Source organism: Sander lucioperca, chromosome 6 (genome assembly GCF_008315115.2).
Source record: "Sander lucioperca isolate FBNREF2018 chromosome 6, SLUC_FBN_1.2, whole genome shotgun sequence".
NCBI lineage: Eukaryota > Metazoa > Chordata > Actinopteri > Perciformes > Percidae > Sander > Sander lucioperca.
The window spans coordinates 8041381-8064022 of record NC_050178.1 but is presented as its reverse complement, the minus strand read 5'-3'; the positions used below and the strand labels follow the sequence as shown (position 1 = coordinate 8064022).

Below are 22642 nucleotides of genomic sequence, written 5' to 3'. Positions count from 1 at the left end.
TTACGATCTGAGAAATGCTTCATGGGAGATGTAGTCCATTTGACAGACAGCTACTGTTTCTGTGAACGACACAAACACGACTCCAAAACTACATGTCCGCCATTTGTAAAAGGGCCATTACTTCTTGCATCAGCGTGTGTGGACCACACTCACCCGGCAAAGTTACTACCAGCCGCTACTTGTCTTGTTTTTAAGTAAATAGTGTCACTATTAAAACCATTCCTCAATCATAACATAGCGGAGTAACGTTAGCTATCAACGGCCAGATGAAGCTCTTCGTCAGTGAAGGCAACCCGCACTGCCTGAAGGTGTTAGCTGCGTTAGAAGTGACTGGAGTTCAGTGTGACGTCCAGTATGTCAACCACGAAGGTAAGAAATCATGGCTAGCTTAACATTAACTGTGAATCTAATTATATTGGTGACTGTTGATAACTAACGTTTATCTAATTATATGTGGCGTTGTCAAGTTTTAGCTGAGTTTACGTCTGAGAAGCAGCTAGAAAACTCTTACTTACTGTAACGTTACATCGCTGCTTTGTTTGTGTTGTAGTGCTGTTTGTTAGTCATGTAGCTTTTGTTTAGCTGTGCATACCTACAGATGTTGTACAGTATACACCTTTCATGACTGGAACAGTCCGGATTTACTTGAAAAGGGTTACATTGTAAAGTTGAAGGGTATCGGCGATACCGAGTACCGATCAGATAGATACCAGTGTTTAATTAATAAGCTTGGGATCATTCTTAAATGTGTAAGGCAAGATCTTTCCTAACTTTGTAAAACAAAATGTAAAAAAATACATAGATATAAGTTTACTGAATTGTTATTTATTATTAAAATAATAAATCATGGACCAGCAACTTGGTAAACAATCTTCGAAATTAACTTCCATTTAAGTGTAAACCTTTTAAATGCAGCAATAAATTGCCACTAGTAAAAATGTATTATCAGAATGTCTCATGTGGTGATAAATTCCAGATTACGAAGATCAAATCCTTGACCTTCCAAGTGATGTTTTGTGTTCTTCTTCAAAGGTTATTCTAGTAACTAATACGTATTGAGGCTGAGAATTCGATCACAGGATTGTCCTTGAAGCATCTGAGGAGTCTTGTGTTATTAGTTTTCCTTGAAGATGCAGCGATGGATTCGAATATAATCTCTGCCCACTAAGTGTTGACATAAATTTGATCTAATGGATGTAGATTTGTCTGCTGTCTCTCTCCCTCTCTCTAAATAAACCCCATTAGAAAGAGTGTTTACAGTTTGTATCGACATGTTTAAACCAGGGGAAGAATCAAGTCCAACTAGTCTAGAAACATGCTCATCAGCATAACAATCGTGTCTGCTGTTGTGTGTATTTTTTTGGGCGTTACCTAAACACACATTGTGATTTCTTTTTTTCTTCTTTGTTTCAGAGAGAGTGGTGCCCTTCCTTAGCCGTCCAGCATTGCCAGCCCTGCTCCTGCCTAGTGGACTGCACCTTTTCAGCTCCAATGCCATCTGCCGGTCAGTAGACTATAGTCCGTTCTGCTTGGTCATTTATGAATGCCAATGCCAAGTTGGCATGAATGTGGAGGCTCATAATCCTATAGTGCAGTGGTTCCCAACCTGGGGTCCGGGGACCCCTCAGGGAGGCGGCAAGTCTTTATCTGGTTTGAGGTTGAGGTAAAAAAAATATATATTTGCACGTTATGTTAATTATGATAATACACTAGAATATATAATGTATACAAAAGTCTGTATAAAAACTATATATTATATATATATATGGGGGGGGGGGGCTCAGCTTTTCTTAGACATAAGTGGGGGGGGGCGCCAAGGAAAAAAGGTTGGGAACCACTGCTATAGTGTCAGTTCAAAAACAGAATTATATTTTCACTTGTCTCAATCGTTATCTAGTCATGCAGATAGCGTTGGCTGTAACTGATCAGGTTTTAATGCTGAGAGTCCCCACAAATGTAATTTGAGGTGGATATTGCAAAACCTGGGCAAATAAAATCAAAACTATCTTCAACTAGAGGTAAATGAGAAAATCATTTTTTGTAATTTGGGTGAACTGATCCTTTCACCTTGTCATCAGCCAAAGCAATGTTTTTCATATTTTATTTGCACTTACGAAATTTCCAGGACATGTGTAATTGGTGATGAATCGGACAGATCTGGTAATGTCTTGATTAAAAAATGCAACGGTTGTACTATAAAATAAGGGCGGAAACTATATCAGTGAAATGCTTTACTTTGACAATGATTACATGGCAATAACATTTAGAGGCACACTGTCACCTAACTCCTGAAGATGGAGCACATTTATATTTTGGGTGTGTTTGTTTGGTACATATAAGAGGAAATTCCTTTTGAAACCAAGTACGATGCCACTCTTTGACAGGACTACCTTCTGTTTCCCACTTTTTAACCCCCTAGATACCTGTTTGAAATAGTTGGACAAGACTCCAGTGAGCGTTGCAATCAGTGGCTTGAATGGGAGGCCACAGATCTTCAGGTAAGCTCTACATAAAAACAGACATTTCAGTTTGCTGGTAATCTGTTGTACAAGTCACTAAATGTTTTTGAGATGCAAACTATTTTCAGTTCATGCTTTTGTTTATTCCCTTGTGCAGAATCCTCTCACTGCAACTCAATATGTTGCCAGCAGGGACATAAATCCATGCAGCTAAATGACAAAGGCTCATGCTTTCAAAAGAACAATGTACTGAAGAAATCTATCAGCATGCTCTGTAGGGTTTAAGAAAATGAATTGTTTAACCTCAGCCACACTTCTTTGGTTTATTGCTTGATCTAAATGTCATTCAATCAATTTTAATTAATCTCTGTTTTGTCTTATGTGTGCAGCCTGCACTGCTACAGGCCCTTCACATGGCAGTGCTGCATGGAAAAGGATCAGAGGTGTCCAAGGTCCTCCAGGGACCCCTAAACTACTTGGAGCAAAGTTTGAGCAAGGGGAACACGCCATATTTAACTGGGGTACAGCATCAACATCTAGCTACTGCACTTCCAATCTTTCACTGCCCATTTAGTTGCCATGGATAGTGTGAGAGTGACAGAAGACAAAGACCAACATGCTTACTCAAACAAAGCAGTTTCAGGCTATATAATATATATTAAGTCAAAAGTTCATGATGCCTCTGTGGAAGCTCAGCTGAGCTAAACCGAGCATCTCCTCTGTGCCACATCAGGCTCCTCCGGCAACATTTCTTTTTCGTCTTTTCTTTTTTCAGCTGCTGATGCTGAGCTAGTGATGCATTTTTAAGTTAAAAAAAGATTCATCTGGGGAGGAGCTCCCTCATGTTGCAGATGTGCCTGAGTGTAGGTGGGTGGGGGTGGGGGTGGGGGATCAGTTCTCTGTGGTATTTGCAGCCCCTTTGGCAACAAGTCATCTGCGTCTGTCATATATTTCATGTGTACAGAAATATGTTTTTGTTAAGTCTCTTGGTGATTGGCATGGCTTGGAGGAACCCTGTGTAAAGCTAAAGAAAAACAGTGATAAGCACACACAGTGAGGCAGTACATGTCCATTTTTAGTGAGATGCAAGCGCACAAAACAATCATGCTGAAAATAGCATTTAGGTTTCCGATGGGATGACAGATGGGACACATGGCAAGAAGTGTGTGTGTTAATTGCTTAAATTATGTTTCATAAATAATAATAATAATCATTGAACTGTTCTGTGTTTCAGGAAGCAGTTTCAGTTGCTGATGTTGTTTTGTGGGCTGCGCTGTACCCTGTTTTATCTGACTCCTCACTAGCTTGTAAGTACCAATAAACTTTACATTTCTTTTTTATTGACCATGCATAAATTGTCCATCCATGAACTAATTTATCTTTTTTTTTTAAATACCTCAACTTCTTCCCTATTTTTTTTTTTTTACAATTTTCTTTCATGTTTTCCATTTTACTGTCCTTACTATTTTATTTTCAAATGTCTTATTTATATTTTTTTGTTCTATGTCATAACATTCCTTACTGCAACCTTTCCCTTTTTTTTTTTTCTTATTTCCCCCTTATTCATTCTCTCCCCTACCATTATCCTGCCTCTCTTTCTTTTTACAGGCGAACGCACGTCTGTGAAGGCTTGGTTTGACCGTGGGGCTGTTCTGCACAGTTGCGAGTCTGCTGCTCAGAAAGTGCTGCAGGGAAAAGGCCTGCAGGGCATGAAGAGCTACATGCAGAGACAGCCTGCCCCTCAGAGCAGCCAAAGCAGAGACACACAGCCATGCAACAGCAACCCTGCTGAGGTATCAGCCAGATCATCAGGATAACTCTTAGAATTAAAGCATTCTTACTGAACAGAAAGCATTCAGAGGTGCTCCAGTGCCTAACTACACTTTCCAAGAAAATGTCTTTCTTTTCTTTTCTTTGAGCTATAGATGCACAAACAACACGTCGCAAGATATAAGTTTCCTTTCCCAAATTTTCTGTCTCTACTTCACCGTAGCTTTTTTACCTGTTAGAAAAGAAAGTTAAAGCATTCAAAGGGTTGCAAGGCTTGAATTCCCCTCACTTAAACTAAGCAGGGCTCTCCTGTAAAGCAGATGGAGTCTCCGTGTGAGAGTTAACCCCGCTCTATGAAAGCTAAATTAACACCCGTGTTAGGATATAGAACATGCAGCATGTAGTTACATCACTATTTCTTTATCCTCTGTTCTCTTTCTTGTGTAAGCATGGGAGGATTTCAACAGGTGTCAATCAAATTTAGCAGCAGCACTCACGCCTCCCTTTCAGAGGAAGTTGCAGTGTGTATCTCAGATTGTTAAATGCTTTAGCTCCGAGCTTTAGGTTAAAGGGTCAAATGGTCAGGTGGGAGTTGGTGATACAATTCTTAAAAAAAAAATATGATAAAAGCTAATTGTTAAAGGAACAGCTAGTTTTTGTCCCTGTTTTCAATGGAGATATACTTTTGTAGATCAAAATTGCTAAGATTGGAAATGATTTATAGGTCATGGAAATACTCAAAAGTACAATTTGTTTTTGGCCACAGTTATAATTATAAACAAATTAAAGTTAATGAAACCGCAGGATTAAAATACAAATATCTACTCGTTGAGATTTCTAACCTTACAAGTTGGTTTTGGTTTAATTCCCAATTAATGATTCTCTATATCTAAATGTTTGTTAGGGTGTGGAAGATGAGCGTGCGGTTTCAGAAGAGGAAATGGAGGCAGCTGCTCTCACCTGGAGTAAAGGCTTGAACTCCTGCCCACTGGCCGCAGACAGACAGCACCCCATGTAAGTAATTAAAAGTGTTGTTTCCCATTCTAGACATTAAGCAGATACTCTTATTCAGATTGACTTGCAGTGACTGTGTATATATTGCAGTTTAGGATGTTAAATGATAATGTTGGGCTCACATCACCTAACATCATCTTCCTGTGAGACCGGAGTATTTTTTAAACTCCTGAAAAGTGCATTTGTCAAGTGAACATCCAACAGCAGACAAGGAGTTGAGCTGCAACATGTAGAAATTTGACCCTGAGGATGTAGACAACTCTTGAAGAAATATGAGATATGAAGATTAAACCCCAGATCTGTTTGTTTCCTATCAGTCTGCCACATGAGGGCAAGCGAAACCTCCTTGTAACCAGTGCCTTGCCTTATGTCAACAACGTCCCCCACCTGGGCAACATCATTGGCTGCGTCCTCAGCGCTGATGTCTTCTCCAGGTAGGAATTTAATTGTGTACTTCCTTCCTTCTGTTTACGTACTAGGTGGCAACAAAATACTAATAATCCTAAGAAAAATATTGACCTCTGTACCAAACACATTTTTTAAAACATTTAAATAAGAGCATACACAATCCTGTATTGCATTTAAAGGCCTTCTCAACATTACAATGAAACCTGTCTATCATAATCTTCCCCACCCATTTTTCACTTCACTTTATCCTGCTCTTTCTTCCTCACTTACGGTCACTGTTTTTCACTCTGTAACATTTTATTGTCATCTCTCTTTTGCTCCTTATATTTTTTTCATTTCATTTCCCCGTCTACATCCCACTCTCTCACCTGTCATCCCTCTTATGTGTTACTATACTGACATGCGTCTTCTCCTCTAAGGTATGGCCGTCTGCGAGGCTGGAACTTGCTGTTTGTATGTGGTACAGATGAGTATGGCACAGCTACAGAGAACAAGGCCAGAGAGGAGGGTCTGACACCACAGCAGATCTGCGACAAGTACCATGCCATTCATTCCAGCATCTACAAGTGGTTCCAGATTGACTTTGACTTTTTTGGCAGAACCACCACCGAGAAGCAGACGGAGTAAGTAAAAGCAGGGAAGAAGGCTATAGTTGGCCCATTTGTAGAAATGTAATCTAAGGTTGTGTGAAAAATTAAAAGACAGGGCTGTTCCTTTCATCATAATCAAGGGTAAACAACAAAGATAAAGATGAAGCTAAATGGGGAGATCTCAAGTAATAATCCTGAGCTCGCTTCAAGACCCTGCTCCTCTCCTGGGTTGTGTGGTTCGGATACTGGTAGGCTTGGTATGAAAGTGCAAACACGTTTCCATATGATTACTATACAATTACGTAACATAGGATTACTATAATCTTGCAGTAGATACTGGTGTGGATGTCTATCCCTCTCAAGCATAAATTATACTCTACTTAATCTCAGGGATTATTGAGCATGATTGTAGAATGTAGGTTATTGCTTATGTTTCAGCGGTTTACCAAATGACAAAAAAATGAAATCCTATTAAAAAAAGAGTTGCTTCAATTCTATAGTTAAGCAGTAATGTGTCTGGCTCTACAGCTCTCATGTGTGACACCTGCCGCCTATGAATTAGTCAAACACACTGGTACAACACACGTTAAACCTACATTGTGTAATTTTTTTCTTAGCAAAAAAAACCTTTGTTCGTTCACAAATATGTGCTCATTCATGTGTAATTACTTCCACCAACTAATCAAAGTATTCTCGTAAGCGTAGAATCTGACATTCAGAATCATTCAGAATACATACGAGCCACTCGCTCGAATGATGGCAGCCATGTAGCGCCTCCATCTTTAAAATACATTAGCCAAAGAGGGACATACCTCCGCCTTTCGCCCTCTTACACCTATCAGCACCGTGACGAATGCTAGGGGGAGATTACTCGCCAGGGAAGCGAAAAAGAGAATTAAAACGATAACGCGACAGGCAAAGCAACAAGACCGAAGTTAATATTGGAGTGGCTAGAACAGCTGCGTGTCAATAATGGAGAGAGCTAATTTCGGGTTCGGCCGCCGTAGGAGGAAGGGCTAGAAAGTAATATTCAGTTGGTTGTCATATACAATTTCACCGCTAGATGGGAGAAATTCTTACACAATGTAGCTTTAACTAAGCTGAGGGTTGTGTGTAAAAGTCGATTCAGACAGTCAGGTGAGGCTCCACTTCATTGTAATAGCCTACTATAGTAATGTATTTATTCAGGAAACAGTATCACTTTTCACAACTTTTTTTAAAAAGTCAGCAGAAAGGAATTGGCAGAGTCGATCTAGGAAAAATAAATTGGACATTCTGTAGTAAAGTTATCTATTTAATAATATTGATAAGGTAAATAGAGCCTGGAGGTGAAATGAATTGCTTCAAAGTTATGGATTGTTGCTCTGAGGAATTATTGAAACAATCAAAACAAGGGAGTGGGTGTGATGTCTTGATCATTGTTTGTATGGAAAAGGTGTCAGATTATTTTTTGTTTGTGTAGGTGTTTAAATAAGATGTGGAAAGATGTTTTTTTTTTGGGTTTACCTACAGTGCTTACACGTGGAAAAGGGATACAAGAGAGGCATTTTTCTTCAGTAAAGATGAGACTTTAATCCTTAAGCTTGTACATAGAAAAGGATTACAAAGATAAAAACTCTTGTTTTGTGGCCTTTTGCTTTGATAAGTAAAACATAAAAGGCATCAAACACCATGCACCAGAACCATGTTCAGCCCACGGATTATAGACTTTTGACTGAGAAGTGCTTTGAATGTTGGACCTTACATTTTAGATTTACAAATCCAACCCCAAAGATTACCGTCAGCTTTGTTTTTTTCCTACCGTTTTACTTCATGTTTTATTTGACCAAACCAATAACACTAACTCTCTTCTCTTCATCTTCTTTTTCTAGTATTTTCTATACTGCTATATTGATCCATAAAGTTTACATAATTTCTTAGCCAACAGACAAGAGTAGTATCAATCTGAGTTGGAAAAACAAAATGGGCTCAGGGTTTAATGACTCATTAGTTCTCAAATAACACATTTGTCAGTGTGTTCATACACCTTTTTAATACGGGTCAAAAGACAAAAATGTTCTCCTTGCATCCCAGGCACAACCCCCTAAGTATCTCTAAACTATCTTTGTCCTCTGTTATCCTTTCAGGATCGCCCAGGATATTTTCTGGAGAATCCACAAGCACGGTTTCCTAATTGAAGACACGGTGGAGCAACTACGTTGTGAAAAGTGCCAGCGCTTCCTGGCCGACCGCTTCGTAGAAGGCATCTGTCCCCACTGCAGCTACCCAGAAGCTCGTGGTGACCAGTGTGACAAGTGTGGGCGGCTCATCAATGCTGTGGAGCTCAGGGTGAGTTGGAAGGAGCATGTTGATGATGGAAGATGCAAGAGGGGGATGATCATCATGATTATTGCCATTAATTGACTATTAGAAAGACAATGGCGGCAATGATACCATTTCTATTCGATCATTTTTGACGGCTGTCCCCTTCAGGAACCCCAGTGTAAGGTCTGCAGGCAGACTCCAGTCGTCCGCTCCTCCAAACATCTTTTCTTGGACCTGCCAAAGGTATGCCTTTTACAATGCGTTGTAATGGCCTGGGCTGTGGATTCTGCAGTTTAGACTATGCTTTTTTGCTCACAGGGATCAAGACAGAGTTAGCCTGTATAGAATGTACAAACAGCAAGTGTAAGGTAGAATTCAGAAGTCAGACATCTTGTAAAAGGCAGTTATCCCTGTGGTAATTGTATCATATAAACATGTTTACTCTTTCTGGAGCTGTGGTTTAGGAGTTAAGGGATTTGGTTGTTTTTTTCCCCAGCATTTTCATTTTTGCTCTTTCTCATGCAGCTAGAGCCTCAGTTGGAGCAGTGGCTGGAAAAGTCAACCAGCACAGGAGACTGGACAGCAAATGCCAAACAGATCACTCGCTCCTGGCTGAGAGATGGACTCAAACCTCGCTGCATCACCAGGGACCTGCGGTGGGGAACGCCAGTACCTCATCCTGACTTTAAAGAGAAGGTCTGCTCTTGTCACCTCGAGTAAAGATTATTTTGAACACACCAATTCTTGTTATTTGATTGTTTATAGTTTATTATACATTTGAAAATGTGCACATACCCCTTTCTCTGTTATTGAAGTATAATATAGCCCTACTGCTCAGCTAAATTACCTACTGAGAAGGTAATGAATGCAAACACTAAATATCTATGGTCAGGTTCCTAATTAAACATTGCAAATGACTATGCACTTTATTAGCAGTTTAGAAATGCTGCAGTGACTGAAGATACTGCAGTGCTCTCTAATAGCACACTGGGATACTCTCTAGTCTATGTCTAAACATGTTGTGCCACTGACCACTTCTTTTAGTACACACCTGCAAAACTGTTCTCCAAACACGATTGTTTTGTTCCTCCTAATCTTTGTGTCTTTTTTTAGTATGATTCTCGGGATCCAGAATTAATTTCTGTCACACAGAGTCTCTCTCTATCTTGCTGCCTCTGCAGGTGTTCTACGTGTGGTTTGACGCCCCCATTGGTTATCTGTCCATTACAGCCAACTACACCGACAAATGGGAAAAGTGGTGGAAGAATCCTCATCAGGTAACCCACCCCACTCTAGCTCCTCCCTCCAACACACATGTCAGAATTTATGAGCCGAGCAGAGTACTGATGCACGAGCTTGGCACAGATTTTATCCTCTTTACAACACAGAATGGGTCTGATTGCTTTTTTCATTGCCCCATCTGGTCTTTTGCACTCTCCATTAAAACAGTGTAATTCCTAGCCCCATATAACCCCAATGTGAATTAGAGGAAGACATAACTTCTTTGATTATGATTAAAATGCACATCAGTTTTGTACCCACAGTGTAATGTGTAGGCGATGATAAGCTCTTTGTACTTTGTGGTTGCCATCCACTTCCAGATTCCTCCCCTCTGAGATAAAAGTCTCGGCACGATCAGTTTACCATAGGTTTTTCTTTCTTGTTGTTCATGATGCTGTGGTCAGCTGTACTTAGAAAAGGGGAACCACTTGACATTTTGTGTGTACTTACCGTATGATATTTAAAGCTTTCACACTTCTCAGAGAGTGCCAAACGCATGCTAGTAAGCTAGCTTGTTCATTTACATGTGGACTTTATTTAACTGCAAGTTCCCCCAAGTTATTTATTGCTGTCGGGTGTAAAGACCATTTTAAGCAATATATATATAAAGAAAGTATACATTGGAAATAGTTACTAACCCTGCCTTTAAGTCGTTTAGTCGTTGTTGTTTTTAGGGTGATGACGTCATAAAATATGATGACAGACATTCAAATTAATTTGAAAAAAACCCCACAGAAGCTTTGAATGTGTTTAAAAAAAAAAAAAAAAAAAAAAAAGTCATTCAGTACATCCCTACTGTATAGCTAAAATAAAAGAAAAATGCAACATATCTTTCTCACTGACTCTCATCTCTCTCCACCTGAAACCCTAGGATGGAGCTTCTGGTGTGTGTGTGTGTGTGTGATGAGAGAAAGAGAGATACACATGAGATATACTGTACATATATAAGAGAGAGATATGGGGGTTGGGGAGCTGATAAGTCCTCTTTGAACTGGATGATCTCATGATGATCTAATATGATGTCATCCTCACAGTGCAGTGTTGTGTCTCTGCCACTAGGTGGAGCTGTACAACTTCATGGCCAAAGACAATGTGCCCTTCCACAGTGTGGTGTTTCCCTGCTCCCTACTGGGAGCACAGGACAACTACACTCTGGTCAGCCACCTTATTGCCACTGGTAAGCACTTATTTAGATTGACTGATTTCACCAGATCTAAAAATTGTTTTCAAAACACTGTAAAGGCACATTCACTCTGTTTGGCAGTTATATAACACGGATGTCATGAATGATTACATTTACACTGGAAATTAAAGTTCAGCTCTGACATTAACTTACGCTGTCACTTCCCTACAGAGTATCTGAATTACGAGGACACTAAGTTTTCTAAGAGCCGTGGTGTGGGTGTGTTTGGAGACATGGCCAAGGACACGGGCATCCCGTCTGATGTGTGGCGGTTCTACCTCCTGTATGTGCGTCCGGAGGGACAGGATTCAGCCTTCTCCTGGGCTGACATGGCTCTGAAGAACAACTCTGAGCTGCTCAACAACTTGGGCAACTTCATCAACAGGTCAGTGATAGTCATATGTTTTAAAATGAATTCCTGCGTTCTATATGTGTTTGATTTATGTGACCAAGTTAACCCTACACCAGTATCCTCATGCTACTTTGTACTCCCAGCCATCTGACTTTTAATGTCTGTTACTGTTCCTTTTTATATTTTAATTGTTTTGATCAGCCAAGGTTAGTCACCAGTGAAATAGAAAATGGGGCAATCCACCTCAAGTTGCTCACATTTTGTACATAAGAGTTATTTAAAAAGTAAATACGCTGCAAAACTGTAATCCAGTCTAATTAACAACAAAGTTTTCAGATAGGTGTACTCATAGAAAAAAAAACTATTACAAGAGGCTCACCCTAGTTTTCTAAATTTGTTTGGGATGGCGTAATTTAGCCCCAATTACATCGCCTCAAATGATTTTTAAAAGATCAGGGTTAAATCCCACATCAAAGATTTTTCTCAGCAGCTTTTTTTCAAAGTACCTTGATCTTCAAAATTGGTCTCGGGCAGCAACGTTGATGCCTAATTGGTTCAAAAATATCTTGTAGATTGCATCCAGCCTAAGGTGTTGGAGGTAGAAAGTATTCTGCTTCAGAAAAGAAATTCTGTCCTTGACTGAAACCAGTCACAAAATCACTACATCATTAGCAACAATGTGTCCATCTTATGCCCACTTTTTCAAATTCATAAACGATTCTGTGCTGTTGTGTTCCAGCTAATCGCTGTTCAGTTGAAATGTTGACTTTTGACAATTTCACAAATAATCAGCTTGACCAACTGGAATGGGTAAATCCTTACTTAATATTTACCAGCAGCAAATATGACTTTATTGATTAGGATGATTCAGTTATTCTAACAGTAAGAATATTGCTCTTTATTTTCCCAGGATGAAAAAAAAACTCAGGGCTTGGCAGTTTCACTGATTAAAAGAGTCAAACGAATTAAGAATGCACATCACACAAAGTTTATGATCACACTTCAACATCACAGTTCATTTTAAATTTGACAGTGGTTTGGCAGACCTCCCTCAGAGACGGAGAGATGCGTAAAATATAGAACAGTCTGTTGCATCAGACATGACAAAAACATTCTCATTACGAACATCTTCCTGATGTACACATAAAGCTCATTTTAGAAATGACTGGCTCCAGACACAACTACAATGTAGAGGCGATGAAGGAGCTGTGATAAGGCTCAATGCAGCACACTGTTGTGTTAGTCTACACTAGCAGAGCACTGTATTACATCTGGCAACACAATCTATAATTTATAAACAATTAGCAAGTCAAGTAAAGTGCCCTTCTCTCGTTATGCTCTCTCTTTCCCTTTTTCTCTCGCTGCCTTTCTCACTCCATTCCCACATTTTTTTCTCTGACCCCCACTTTTTTTTCTCCGTCTCATCAAAAAAAACACTCTCCCTCTCTCCTCCAGAGCTGGCATGTTTGTCACTAAGTTCTTTGAGGGCTGTGTGCCTGCGATGGAGCTACAGCAGGAAGATAAGAAGCTCCTGGCTCTGGTGGGCTGGGAGCTGCAGCAGTACATCCAGCTCATGGACAAAGTCAAGTAAGACTATTAGACTCATACCTTTCAAAAGGTTGATGGTGGCATATCCATTTAATTGACATTACTTTTAAGATGTACAACTCTGCTTGTCTTTGTTCATTTTAATTCAGGGATTTAAAATTATTTAAATTTGAAAATGTAGATATAAATGGTCAGTTTAGTTTTACATTACTACTATTAGTTTGGTAATTGTATCATCTTGAGATGTATCTCGACTCTAAATGTAAAACATGCTTGTAGATATTTTTGGACTTCTACTGAAGTAGATTCTGTGTAATGGGTCAATGTCACAATCATCACATTTTCTCTAAAATGTTCCACCAGAATCCGCGACGCTCTGAGACACATCCTCAACATCTCTCGCCATGGTAACCAGTACATCCAGGTCAATGAACCCTGGAAGAAGATCAAGGGAGGAGACACAGAAAGGTGAGATGGCCTTGACCAGCTCAACAGTCTGTGCCTCTTTAGATTTATACCAGGTAGATAGATCTGTATTGCAAATGTGTAAATTATCATTTCATATTAAAACAGAGACTCACCTTTTGAATGTGTGTCTTAATGTGATTTAGCACGTATTGAATTCATAAAAAACAATTCTTGGAAGAAAGAAATATTTGTATCAACAGCCATTTAGAAGAGCAGTCATTTCTGTCCATTGTTAGATTAATCAAAACATTTAGATTCATGATCTGTCTGACTGACTGATCTCCGTCTCTCCTCTTCAGGCAGCGTGCGGGCACAGTCACCGGAGTGTCTGTGAATATTGCCTGCTTGCTGTCAGTGATGCTGCTGCCATACATGCCAACAGTCAGCCAAACCATCCGAGATCAACTCAATGCCCCTCAGTCTTGCGTCAATACCATGTTGCAAGGCACTGGCACCTTTGTATGTTCCCTGAGTGCCGGCCACCGCATCGGCACTGTGAGTATGACCCGAGAAAGTATACACACATTTCCTACACACAAACCTGCAGAACCTCCTGTATGTTGTCGCTGGGTGATACAATGAGGATGCAACAGTCTGTCAATATTTCAAGACCCTGGAGGACATTGTAGTCGTGTGAACACACACATACACACACTTAAGAATAATAGCCTAGACTGTGTTTCGAGGCCTCAGCCTTCGAACAGCAAGTTTCTCTCAGGCCACTTGTCCCTTCAGGCATAATTGTGGTGACCTGTGTCTGCACTAGCCTGACAACGCTGCATTCGATCTCCAAGGCTATCCTGATTCATGACAAAAGTCTACAGACACAAGCAGCAGACGACACTATTGTAATGTCACACTAATTGTAATGTCACACTAATGCACCATACACAATGCTCATGTGCACACAACTTGTCTAACAAATCACGTAATGCTGCATTGAAGAATGGCGATCCAATGATCCAAATTCATACACAGTTATCTACTTACTTATTTGCATAATCCTCTTTATTCAAAGATGAGCACAAAGCCTCCAGGTGAAATTTTCAAGCTACACTGGCCTTGAGCTGGATCCACAATCGCAAACTTTTAAAATATTCATGTGTATATATATGTATATATATGTGTATATATATATATGTGTGTGTGTGTATATATATATATATATATATATTTATTTTATTTTTTTTTATTTATTTATTTTTATTTCTACCTTTTTTGTTCCCCTTGCCAACCCCTTTTATTCCCAGGTCAGTCCGTTGTTCCAGAAACTGGAGGTGGACCAGATTGAGGCTTTGAAGAAGAGATTCGGTGGACAGCAGGTATTTGATGTTTATGATGCCTAATGGTCTGTGCATGAGTTCAGTCAGGTCTTGTATTGATGTAGGTAGACTATTTATAAATAATGAAATAAGAAATAATGGATAATGCATTGCCGTTCACAGGCCTCTGTCTGACTGTCGTCATGAATAAGAGTTTGTACGTAATTGCAGTATCTGTCTTTTAAACATGATGCAGAGAAAACACACTAATGTTTAGGTTATGTATAACGCAGCCGTCGTATAGATGAAATTAATCCCTCTCTAAACCTTCTCCTCAACCGCCTGCCTCTAGCCCGAAGACGAACCTCCCAAAAAAAAGGTATCAAGCGGTGTTTGTTTGTGAAGACTCAGTCAGCACTGGTTATGCTGTGTCAATATGAATTACTGCCTTCACTAACACTAGCAGCTCATCTAACATCCTCGGATTTAGAATGTTGTACTCATCCCTGTGTCCAGCGTGATTTACTATCCATTCACACCTCATGACTCATAAACTCTCGTAAACATTTTGAGTGATGAGTGTTATTGTCTGAAATTAAGTCAGTCTCTAGGAATAATAACCGTCAAAAGGCCTCAACATCTTCATCTGTCTGTTTCCACCCTCAGACGACAGCTCAGAGAGCTAGCAGCACTCAGCCTGCCGCTGTGCCTGCTGCCGCTGCCGAGGTGGCGACATCGAACGGAGTGGACCCAGAAAAAGCCAAGCAGCTCACACAGGCTGTGACTGAGCAGGTGAGATTGCTGGCTAGTGGCAACACACGGTTAAGCGATCAACTGTGCACCCAATTTTTTTGACATTTTGGAATCAATCTGTCATCAGATCAAACATTTTTTCAATACAATTATTTTAATTTCATTTTTTTGGTCTTAAATTAATCTTCATATAACAGGAATAACAAAACAGATCTTCCGTAAGAAACAAAAACGATCTCCAAAAATCAAAGCAGGCCCGCAACAAACTACTGGCCGCTGAAATAAATAGCGGCTAATTTTAAAACATTTGCATCTCTATTTGAAATTATCTGGTAATGCTTAAGTTTGTGATCAATTGATCATACTTGTTTGATTGAATTGAATTGCATTTTACATTATACTTAATACTATAAATGCGGCGGTTACATTTTTGTAAACCAATTCCCAGTATTTCCAAACCCTAGACAGATGCTTATATTTACAAACTCACAAATTGCCGCCTTAGTTAATTCCTTACTACTTGACAGTAAAGCTGCCAATCTTTAGTTATCCGTAAAAGCTGAAGTGTTTAATCAAAGAAAAAAGCGGGCGTAAGAAATCTATTAAACCCTGTCATTTTATCTATCACAGGGGGAAAAGGTGCGAGCACTCAAAGCCCAGAAGGCGGAGAAGGCCGTGATCACAGCAGAGGTGGCCAAACTGTTGGACCTTAAGAAACAGCTGGCTCTGGCTGAGGGGAAGAGCTCTGAGCCGGCACCTCAGAAGGGCAAGAGGAAATGAGACAAAAAAAGTGAAAGCAAAATGATGGAGGTTAGTGAGAGGAAGGGAAGAGTAGAATGGTTTGAGGTATGATTGTGGAGAATGGGAACAAGATGTACACTAAGAGAGAGATGAGGGTATTAGCTTAAGGCAAAGCCGTGACAGGATCTAAGACAATGTGGTATTGGCACTGAGGACTAATGAAATGCGGGATAGGCCGACGGGGAAATAAAAACACACAAAGAGAGTCAAATGAATACAGCTACAGAATGGGGGATTTTTCCAAATCCCTACACCAAAAGAAACTGATTTTATACTCTCCCTGTGATAAAGTCAGTGTGAGGAGGGTGTGTTGCGCATTTAAAGATGTTTTTTATATCCTCTGGAAAATTGTTTTATTCCATTTGCTACAAATACCTTTTTTGGATCCAGAAAATAAATTGATTAAGTTCAGCTAAAAATTGTCTTTACTCTCCCTCTTTCTAATTACCTCTAGTTTACACGATTTCCTTCCAAATAAAACCATTCATACACAGAACATTAAAAAGGCAAACAAATAAACAATACATGACACAAAAAACTGCACATTTTTTCTTTTATTGCAAATTTGAGATTACGATGAAGGATAAAATAAATGGTATGGTAAAATACATGTATTTGATGCTCTTAATGATAAAAGCCATGCGTATTATTGTACGATTTAACAATTCATGTGACTGCAATGAGAAAATAACTGGATATGTTGGCATTTTACAGTACAAGCCAATACAGTATTGTGTATATAGATATATTACAGCGTTATATAAAAATAGTAAATCAGAGTAAAACAATGTGTGGTAATTCTTCCACATATTCCCATATTGATAGAATTGATAGAAAAGGTCAGCTTCGAAAGTATAGCCGGGTCCTACTTACTGTATCTAAAATACACATACACACAAGCCATGGGTTATAAAAAGTAAGAAAGATTATGAATTCTCTCCCAAAAAAAAAAAAAAAAAAAACATTCTCTCATACTCACACTGCACTGGGCACTTTCAGACTTTTCCTGAGCTCCTAAATTCTCCACAAATTGGTGCAAGTAATCTCTGCTAGCCAAATTGCAGCCCTTAACGTAGGAGTTACAATTATTGCAAAATGGTGGGAACGGATGACAATGAAATGCACTCTCTGGATTAAGTTCCTTTCTGTCCAACATACAAATCATCAAATGCTCATTCAACTGTTATTTCAGCCATCCTGTTTGATTCAACTTAGGTATTCTTTAAATGACAAACATTCATCGAAACCATTTGCACTTAGAGCTGTCTGTTCTTGCTTTTCCTTTATACATGCTGTGTCTTTTTATTTGCCGCATTGCTGTTGCGGCCCCTTCTCTCTATGCCTTTTCTCTTTCATCACTTTCCTATTTCTGGCCATTTTAAGCTCTGTGTTTTCCAAAAATCCTCTTGCTTATAAAATATATCTTTGGTTTCCATCCTTTTCTGTCTAAGAGGCATTTCATGACCACCATATTACACCTTTCCCCACCACTGCTTATTCCAATTCTGTCGGACCTGTCATTTATTCCTGACTTTTATCCTGTCTTTGATTTTTTTCCTCATTTCCTGGTGTTGACTAGTCTCTCTATTAGAGCTCTACGTGTCCTCTGTACCTCCTCCCCCAGCCTTTCAATCTCCGCTTTCAAGCGCTCGTTCTGCTCCGTCAGCTCCTGTACCTTCCTCTCGTTCTCCTGCTCTCTTTCTTTGCGACTCTTTTTGGCAGATGACAAGGATGAGGATGTGTGCTGCGTGGAGGAGGCAAAAGAGGACAAGGCACTGTTGGCCCTCTCGCTGGTGGTCCTCTTGCGTTTTCCCAGGCAAGAGGACGGGTAGGCAGAGGGAGAAGAGACAGGTGAGGAGGGAGAAGAACAATTTTGAGATGGCGACTGGGAGGCTGAGGAGGAGCAGGATGGGGAATCTGGAACACAGGGCAGTTCCTCCTCGCTGGCTGAGGGAGACGCAGGATGGACGTTATTAGCTTGGTGGTGTTGATGGTGGTGGTAATAATAACCACCGCTGATCACCGCTCCGCTCGGATCCACCATTCCCACTCCTCCTTCACTCAGCAACTCGAAAAACTCAGGAGGCAGCAGATCACTGCCGCCTCCTGCCAGGTTATCTCCACTTCTCCCACTGTCAGCCTCCGCCCGCTGCTCTTCTGCAACAGCTGGACTCATACAGGAGGAGGAGGAAGAGGAGGATGATGATGAGGTGTGATGCAGAGGCTGGGCATTTTGGATCCCCTCTGTTGCCCTCTGGACACCCTCGCCCCTCGTCTGGCCTCCGTCCGTCAGCCACGTCAGAGAACAACTCTCCAGAACATCCAGAAACTCTGGCTCTTTCTACAAATGCAAAATGAAAATGTCAACACCTGCCAAAACATGTCAAATATCAGAGTACATTTCACATCACTTATTATGTGAATGGAATTGTTTCACAAATCTGTAAAACACACCTAAAAAAAGAGAAATATTAACGAAAATACAATGGATGAAAAACACTCACACTCATCGTGGGTGTGATAGCCATTTCATTCTACAAGCTACTGACCTCGGTGCATGTGGGGGCACGTGCCAGTTTTGCCCCTCCCGTGTCGGAGCCCAGAATATCCTGCAGGTCCTCATACCACGCCTCCAGCTCTGCACCACACAACGGCCCCACGCCAGGGGTGTACGGCGGGGGCAGGTGTAGCCACTCGGCAGTCATCTCGCCAGTCAGTCGCAACACACAGGTACTCGGCCACACGGTTCACACTGGACCTGAAGGAGGGGTGGCCAGACACCGGAGGGTTGGGAGAACGAGGGAGATAAAAGGGAAGAGTGCAGCACGTTAGATGACTGACGTCACAGAAACTCCACCTTCTTCGTTTTTTACTGTTCTGCAAACTGGTTGAGTTTTAGTATGTAGGTATACAGTGATAAAGGATGGCGTGTATCATTACTGAGAATACTGCAAGAAGACCTTATCTATATAATAATTTACACCATAAGAAAGAAAACTAGACCAAAGTACAGTGTATTGTGTAATTCCTCTTAATTGGGAAATAGAATAACAGTGACACTAAGTGAAGAAATGACGGTACTGCACTAAAATTGCTGATTAAGATGAATTTGAAGATTCAAAATATGTAGTTGAATAATTTCATTAGGTTAATATTAAAATGAACAAACAGATTAAATCAAAATCTTAACTTCACAAACATGCAGCATTCAGAATGTCAAATATGAGAATTTACCTTTTAGAAAGTCTCTGTTAATCAAGTCTGCCAATTTGTTGGATCTAGCTTATCCCAACAATTCTGAAAGAAAAAGAAGAAAAGCATTTGGTAGGTGAGTTTTAAAAAAATGTGAAAAATGTTTCTTCTTTCCGCCGAAATTCGCTGAGATTTCAGAATCAATGTGATGATTGGCCCAAATCCAGAGCAAGCTTGGTCAGGGGACAAAATGTGCCCTAAATTAAACATTGATTGCTGCTTTGGAAAATGAGTAAACATTTAAATAATGATAAAAGAAATAAATTGTCAATAATTGTTGAAATGATCAGCAAGGATGGAGTAAATAAAATTCCTGTTACTTCATTCTTGTAAACAAAGACCAAAATGTTCTCTACTACGCCCCCTGCCTTCTACGGTCCTCAAAACACGTTGAGATCGATAAACAAGTGGATTTAAACGACGAGTAGATCCTTATATTGATCTCTCACGGCCTGACAGTCACGTCTTCTGCTTTTATTAATTACTTAAAGCTGTCCAAACCAAAAATCACTAAACAAAAGCTATCATAATTACTACGATCATTGTAGACAAAGCTTGTTACCTAAGCATTTAATTTAAATAATGATTTCCGCTTTTCCCCTTTTTAATGTGCAAATAAAAAAAAAAAATGAAAACAACATTCTTACATAAATGTAGCGTTGGCAGTGAAGTGAATTAAAAAAATTACAAAAATGATAGAGAATAAAGAAATCTTTAACTTGATCTCAAATTAAACTTTCTGTGTGAGCGTTGAAATTAAAACGCTGGTTTGGTAAATAAAACGTACAAATTATTATTTTCTCATAATTATTTTATATTCTAAATTGTAATTTTTTCTTCTTTAGTTGGGCTGCATGTCCACTGTAAGCCAGACAATTACGTCATGGAAATGGAAGTCCAGCAGGAGGAATGGGCGAAACAAAAGGAAACGTACGAAGAGAGGAAAAGAGTGGGTTGGGAAAAAAAAAAAAAAAAAAGACAAAACAATATAAACATCAATGCATTGAGTGGTTAACATTTACAATAAACGGGTTTGTTAAAAGTGTGAAAAACAAATAGCCTAGCTAGCTGTCAAAAATTAAAGTCGTTCCGTTAATCAACGGGCCAACAACTGTCAGACGTCACACGGATAGGCTAATATGTTATTCTATTCAAATGAAATGACACTTATTAAAAAACAAAAGTAGGCTATAGGATGTCGTAGCTACAAAATACACAAAGTAACTGTAAAACGTTTGGCACACTTAATGGTCAAACCCCTTCTAAAAAAAACTTTTATGTCCGTGCGAGCTTCGACAACTTGTCACAGTAGGCAGACAGCACATAAAAACAACTCCATGTAAATAGTGATGGATTAAGACAACTGTTATTCTAAAAATGGCACTGGGATATCTGCCAAAAACATGCTTTTTTTCTTTCCAGTACACTAACGTTAGACCACTTGAAGTTAAGTAGCCATTACTCCCCAAAAGACTGAAAAAAAACTCTGCTTACTAGTAGCCAAACTATTAACAAGCACTTACCCTTTTTCTTTTATTCGCTCGCCTTCTCGACTGTCTTGAACTCGAATGTGGATATTTTAGTAAAAATTGGTGATAGCTCATGTTAACCATTGTTCAGTCTTGACAGCTGAATGTGATTCTTCGGAAACTCCCGGCGGTGTTTATATTGAGAGAGAGGCCAACCGAACTATGCATGGGAAGGTAGATCCATCACAACCTATCCCCGGGCGAGAACTGACGTCTCAACGTACCAATCAGAAGAGCGGAGTTAAGATATTTTCCTTAACGACATCCAATAGGGTGACCCGTTATCAGCACTGAGGCGGGTTCTGGTGTCGTCTCAGCTGCTGGTTCTCTCGCTAGCCTGTATAGTTTGTACGAGCAGCAATTGTGATGCAGTCATAAGACGGCCAGGACGAATTTGGGGCGTATGGGAGTCACATGAAAGGAATGATGCAATGCTTGGCAACCAATTTCTAGCTGGGGATAACACCAGCAGAATCAGAACATGTTTTATTAAACAGTGTTGGCTCTAACTAAAATCTAAAAATATACATATATGCATGGATATCTAATGTCGAAGAATTGTTTGTTTCCGGGACACAAAAGCTGAATCGATTTTTCCACCAATTGTTTCATCGTATTAAAATTCAATTTAGCGCTTTCTTTCTGTTTTTGTAGCCTATTCATTGTATTGCCACCCGCTTGTTTTCAACAGACTTTTGATTACAGGCACTTGTCTTAAATTTGACAGTGACTGACATTGCACACACCCCCTCCATAAGCCACGAGAGGGGACAAATAATAACCTATATTTACCGGTCCTCCCCTTGAAACTACACTTTTCTACCGGGCCAGTGTGATTCTGGAAGACACGTGTCTTTTAGCCTACTTTTCAGGTTTGTAATATGCCGCAGACCGGACTCTAAGCACACATGGTGTCGTATTCTCATTCATATCATACCGCGCGCTCTGTTGCAGCTCCGCGAGATATCAAAACACACCGCCCGACCGATGGAGCGTATGTGGCGCGAGCTGAGCGGTGCTAGGTGTGATCCAACAGCAGACTGTCCCCCTTTTGGTGATGCAATTCAGCAGCATTCTTCCGTGATTAAAAAAAAAACTTTTAATGCCTGTTTTTGTTTCTGATTTGTTATCATTTTTATTGTATCAATTATTATTGATTTATTTGGCTCCGATGAAATCACTGATACAAGGTTGCATTTTTTTACACGATTAATACAGGATATGACACATCACTCCAAAACAATAATTTCATAGCATGTTGTGATAGATTATAGCTGATAAAAACGCTCAAAAACACCACTAAGCAACATCGAATGGTGTTTATAACAGATATTGGGGAATAGGTTCCTATTACAATTTTATTTTTAATATAATATATTTCACATTGATCAACTTTAGTCCCTATTGTGTCTATTTAGAAGGTGACTGTGACAGCACAGAATCGATAAAGTCACTATAAACCTACCAATGATTGTGTTTATAGATAGATATTGAAGCGTTGTTGAAGAAGTCGCACGTATTGACTCATTGTTGTTCGTTTACATACACAATAGGCTACACAATAGCTCATGAGAGATTATATTGTCAACCTAAAGTCAAATAAACTTACATTGAGTACCACACCTACAATAAAACTCTTTTATAAGATGTATAGTGATACAATCTGAG

General features: G+C 39.7%; 2 protein-coding genes across 5 annotated transcripts; one reads left to right on the top strand and one right to left on the bottom strand.

Annotated features, from left to right (window-relative positions):
* Positions 1-97: 97 nt before the first annotated feature.
* On the top strand, positions 98-16665 carry mars1 (methionyl-tRNA synthetase 1). Of its 2 annotated transcripts, XM_031301727.2 has the most exons (22): positions 98-369; positions 1414-1504; positions 2420-2498; positions 2849-2980; positions 3694-3766; positions 4068-4252; positions 5134-5243; positions 5561-5677; positions 6071-6274; positions 8368-8569; positions 8714-8788; positions 9071-9241; positions 9727-9822; positions 10886-11003; positions 11181-11394; positions 12817-12948; positions 13273-13377; positions 13677-13872; positions 14628-14699; positions 14992-15018; positions 15306-15431; positions 16023-16665. In XM_031301727.2, the coding sequence occupies exons 1-22, from the start codon at positions 267-269 to the stop codon at positions 16170-16172; spliced, it is 2778 nt and encodes a 925-aa protein (XP_031157587.1). In that variant the 5' UTR covers positions 98-266; the 3' UTR covers positions 16173-16665. The 2 variants fall into 2 exon arrangements, with proteins under 2 accessions (XP_031157587.1, XP_031157588.1); XM_031301728.2 differs by lacking the exon at positions 14992-15018.
* Positions 16666-17586: 921 nt separating this feature from the next.
* ddit3 (DNA-damage-inducible transcript 3) lies at positions 17587-21142 on the bottom strand. Of its 3 annotated transcripts, none has more exons than XM_031301731.2 (4): positions 20969-21142; positions 19428-19490; positions 18743-18951; positions 17587-18534 (listed from the first exon to the last, which is right to left on the bottom strand). In XM_031301731.2, exons 3-4 carry the CDS (start codon positions 18896-18898, stop codon positions 17752-17754), a joined length of 939 nt encoding a protein of 312 aa, XP_031157591.1. In that variant the 5' UTR covers positions 18899-18951; positions 19428-19490; positions 20969-21142; the 3' UTR covers positions 17587-17751. The 3 variants fall into 3 exon arrangements, with proteins under 3 accessions (XP_031157591.1, XP_031157590.1, XP_031157589.1); XM_031301730.2 differs by having other exon boundaries at positions 18743-18957; positions 19430-19490; positions 20969-21121; XM_031301729.2 differs by having other exon boundaries at positions 18743-18953; positions 19431-19490; positions 20969-21121.
* Positions 21143-22642: the final 1500 nt, after the last annotated feature.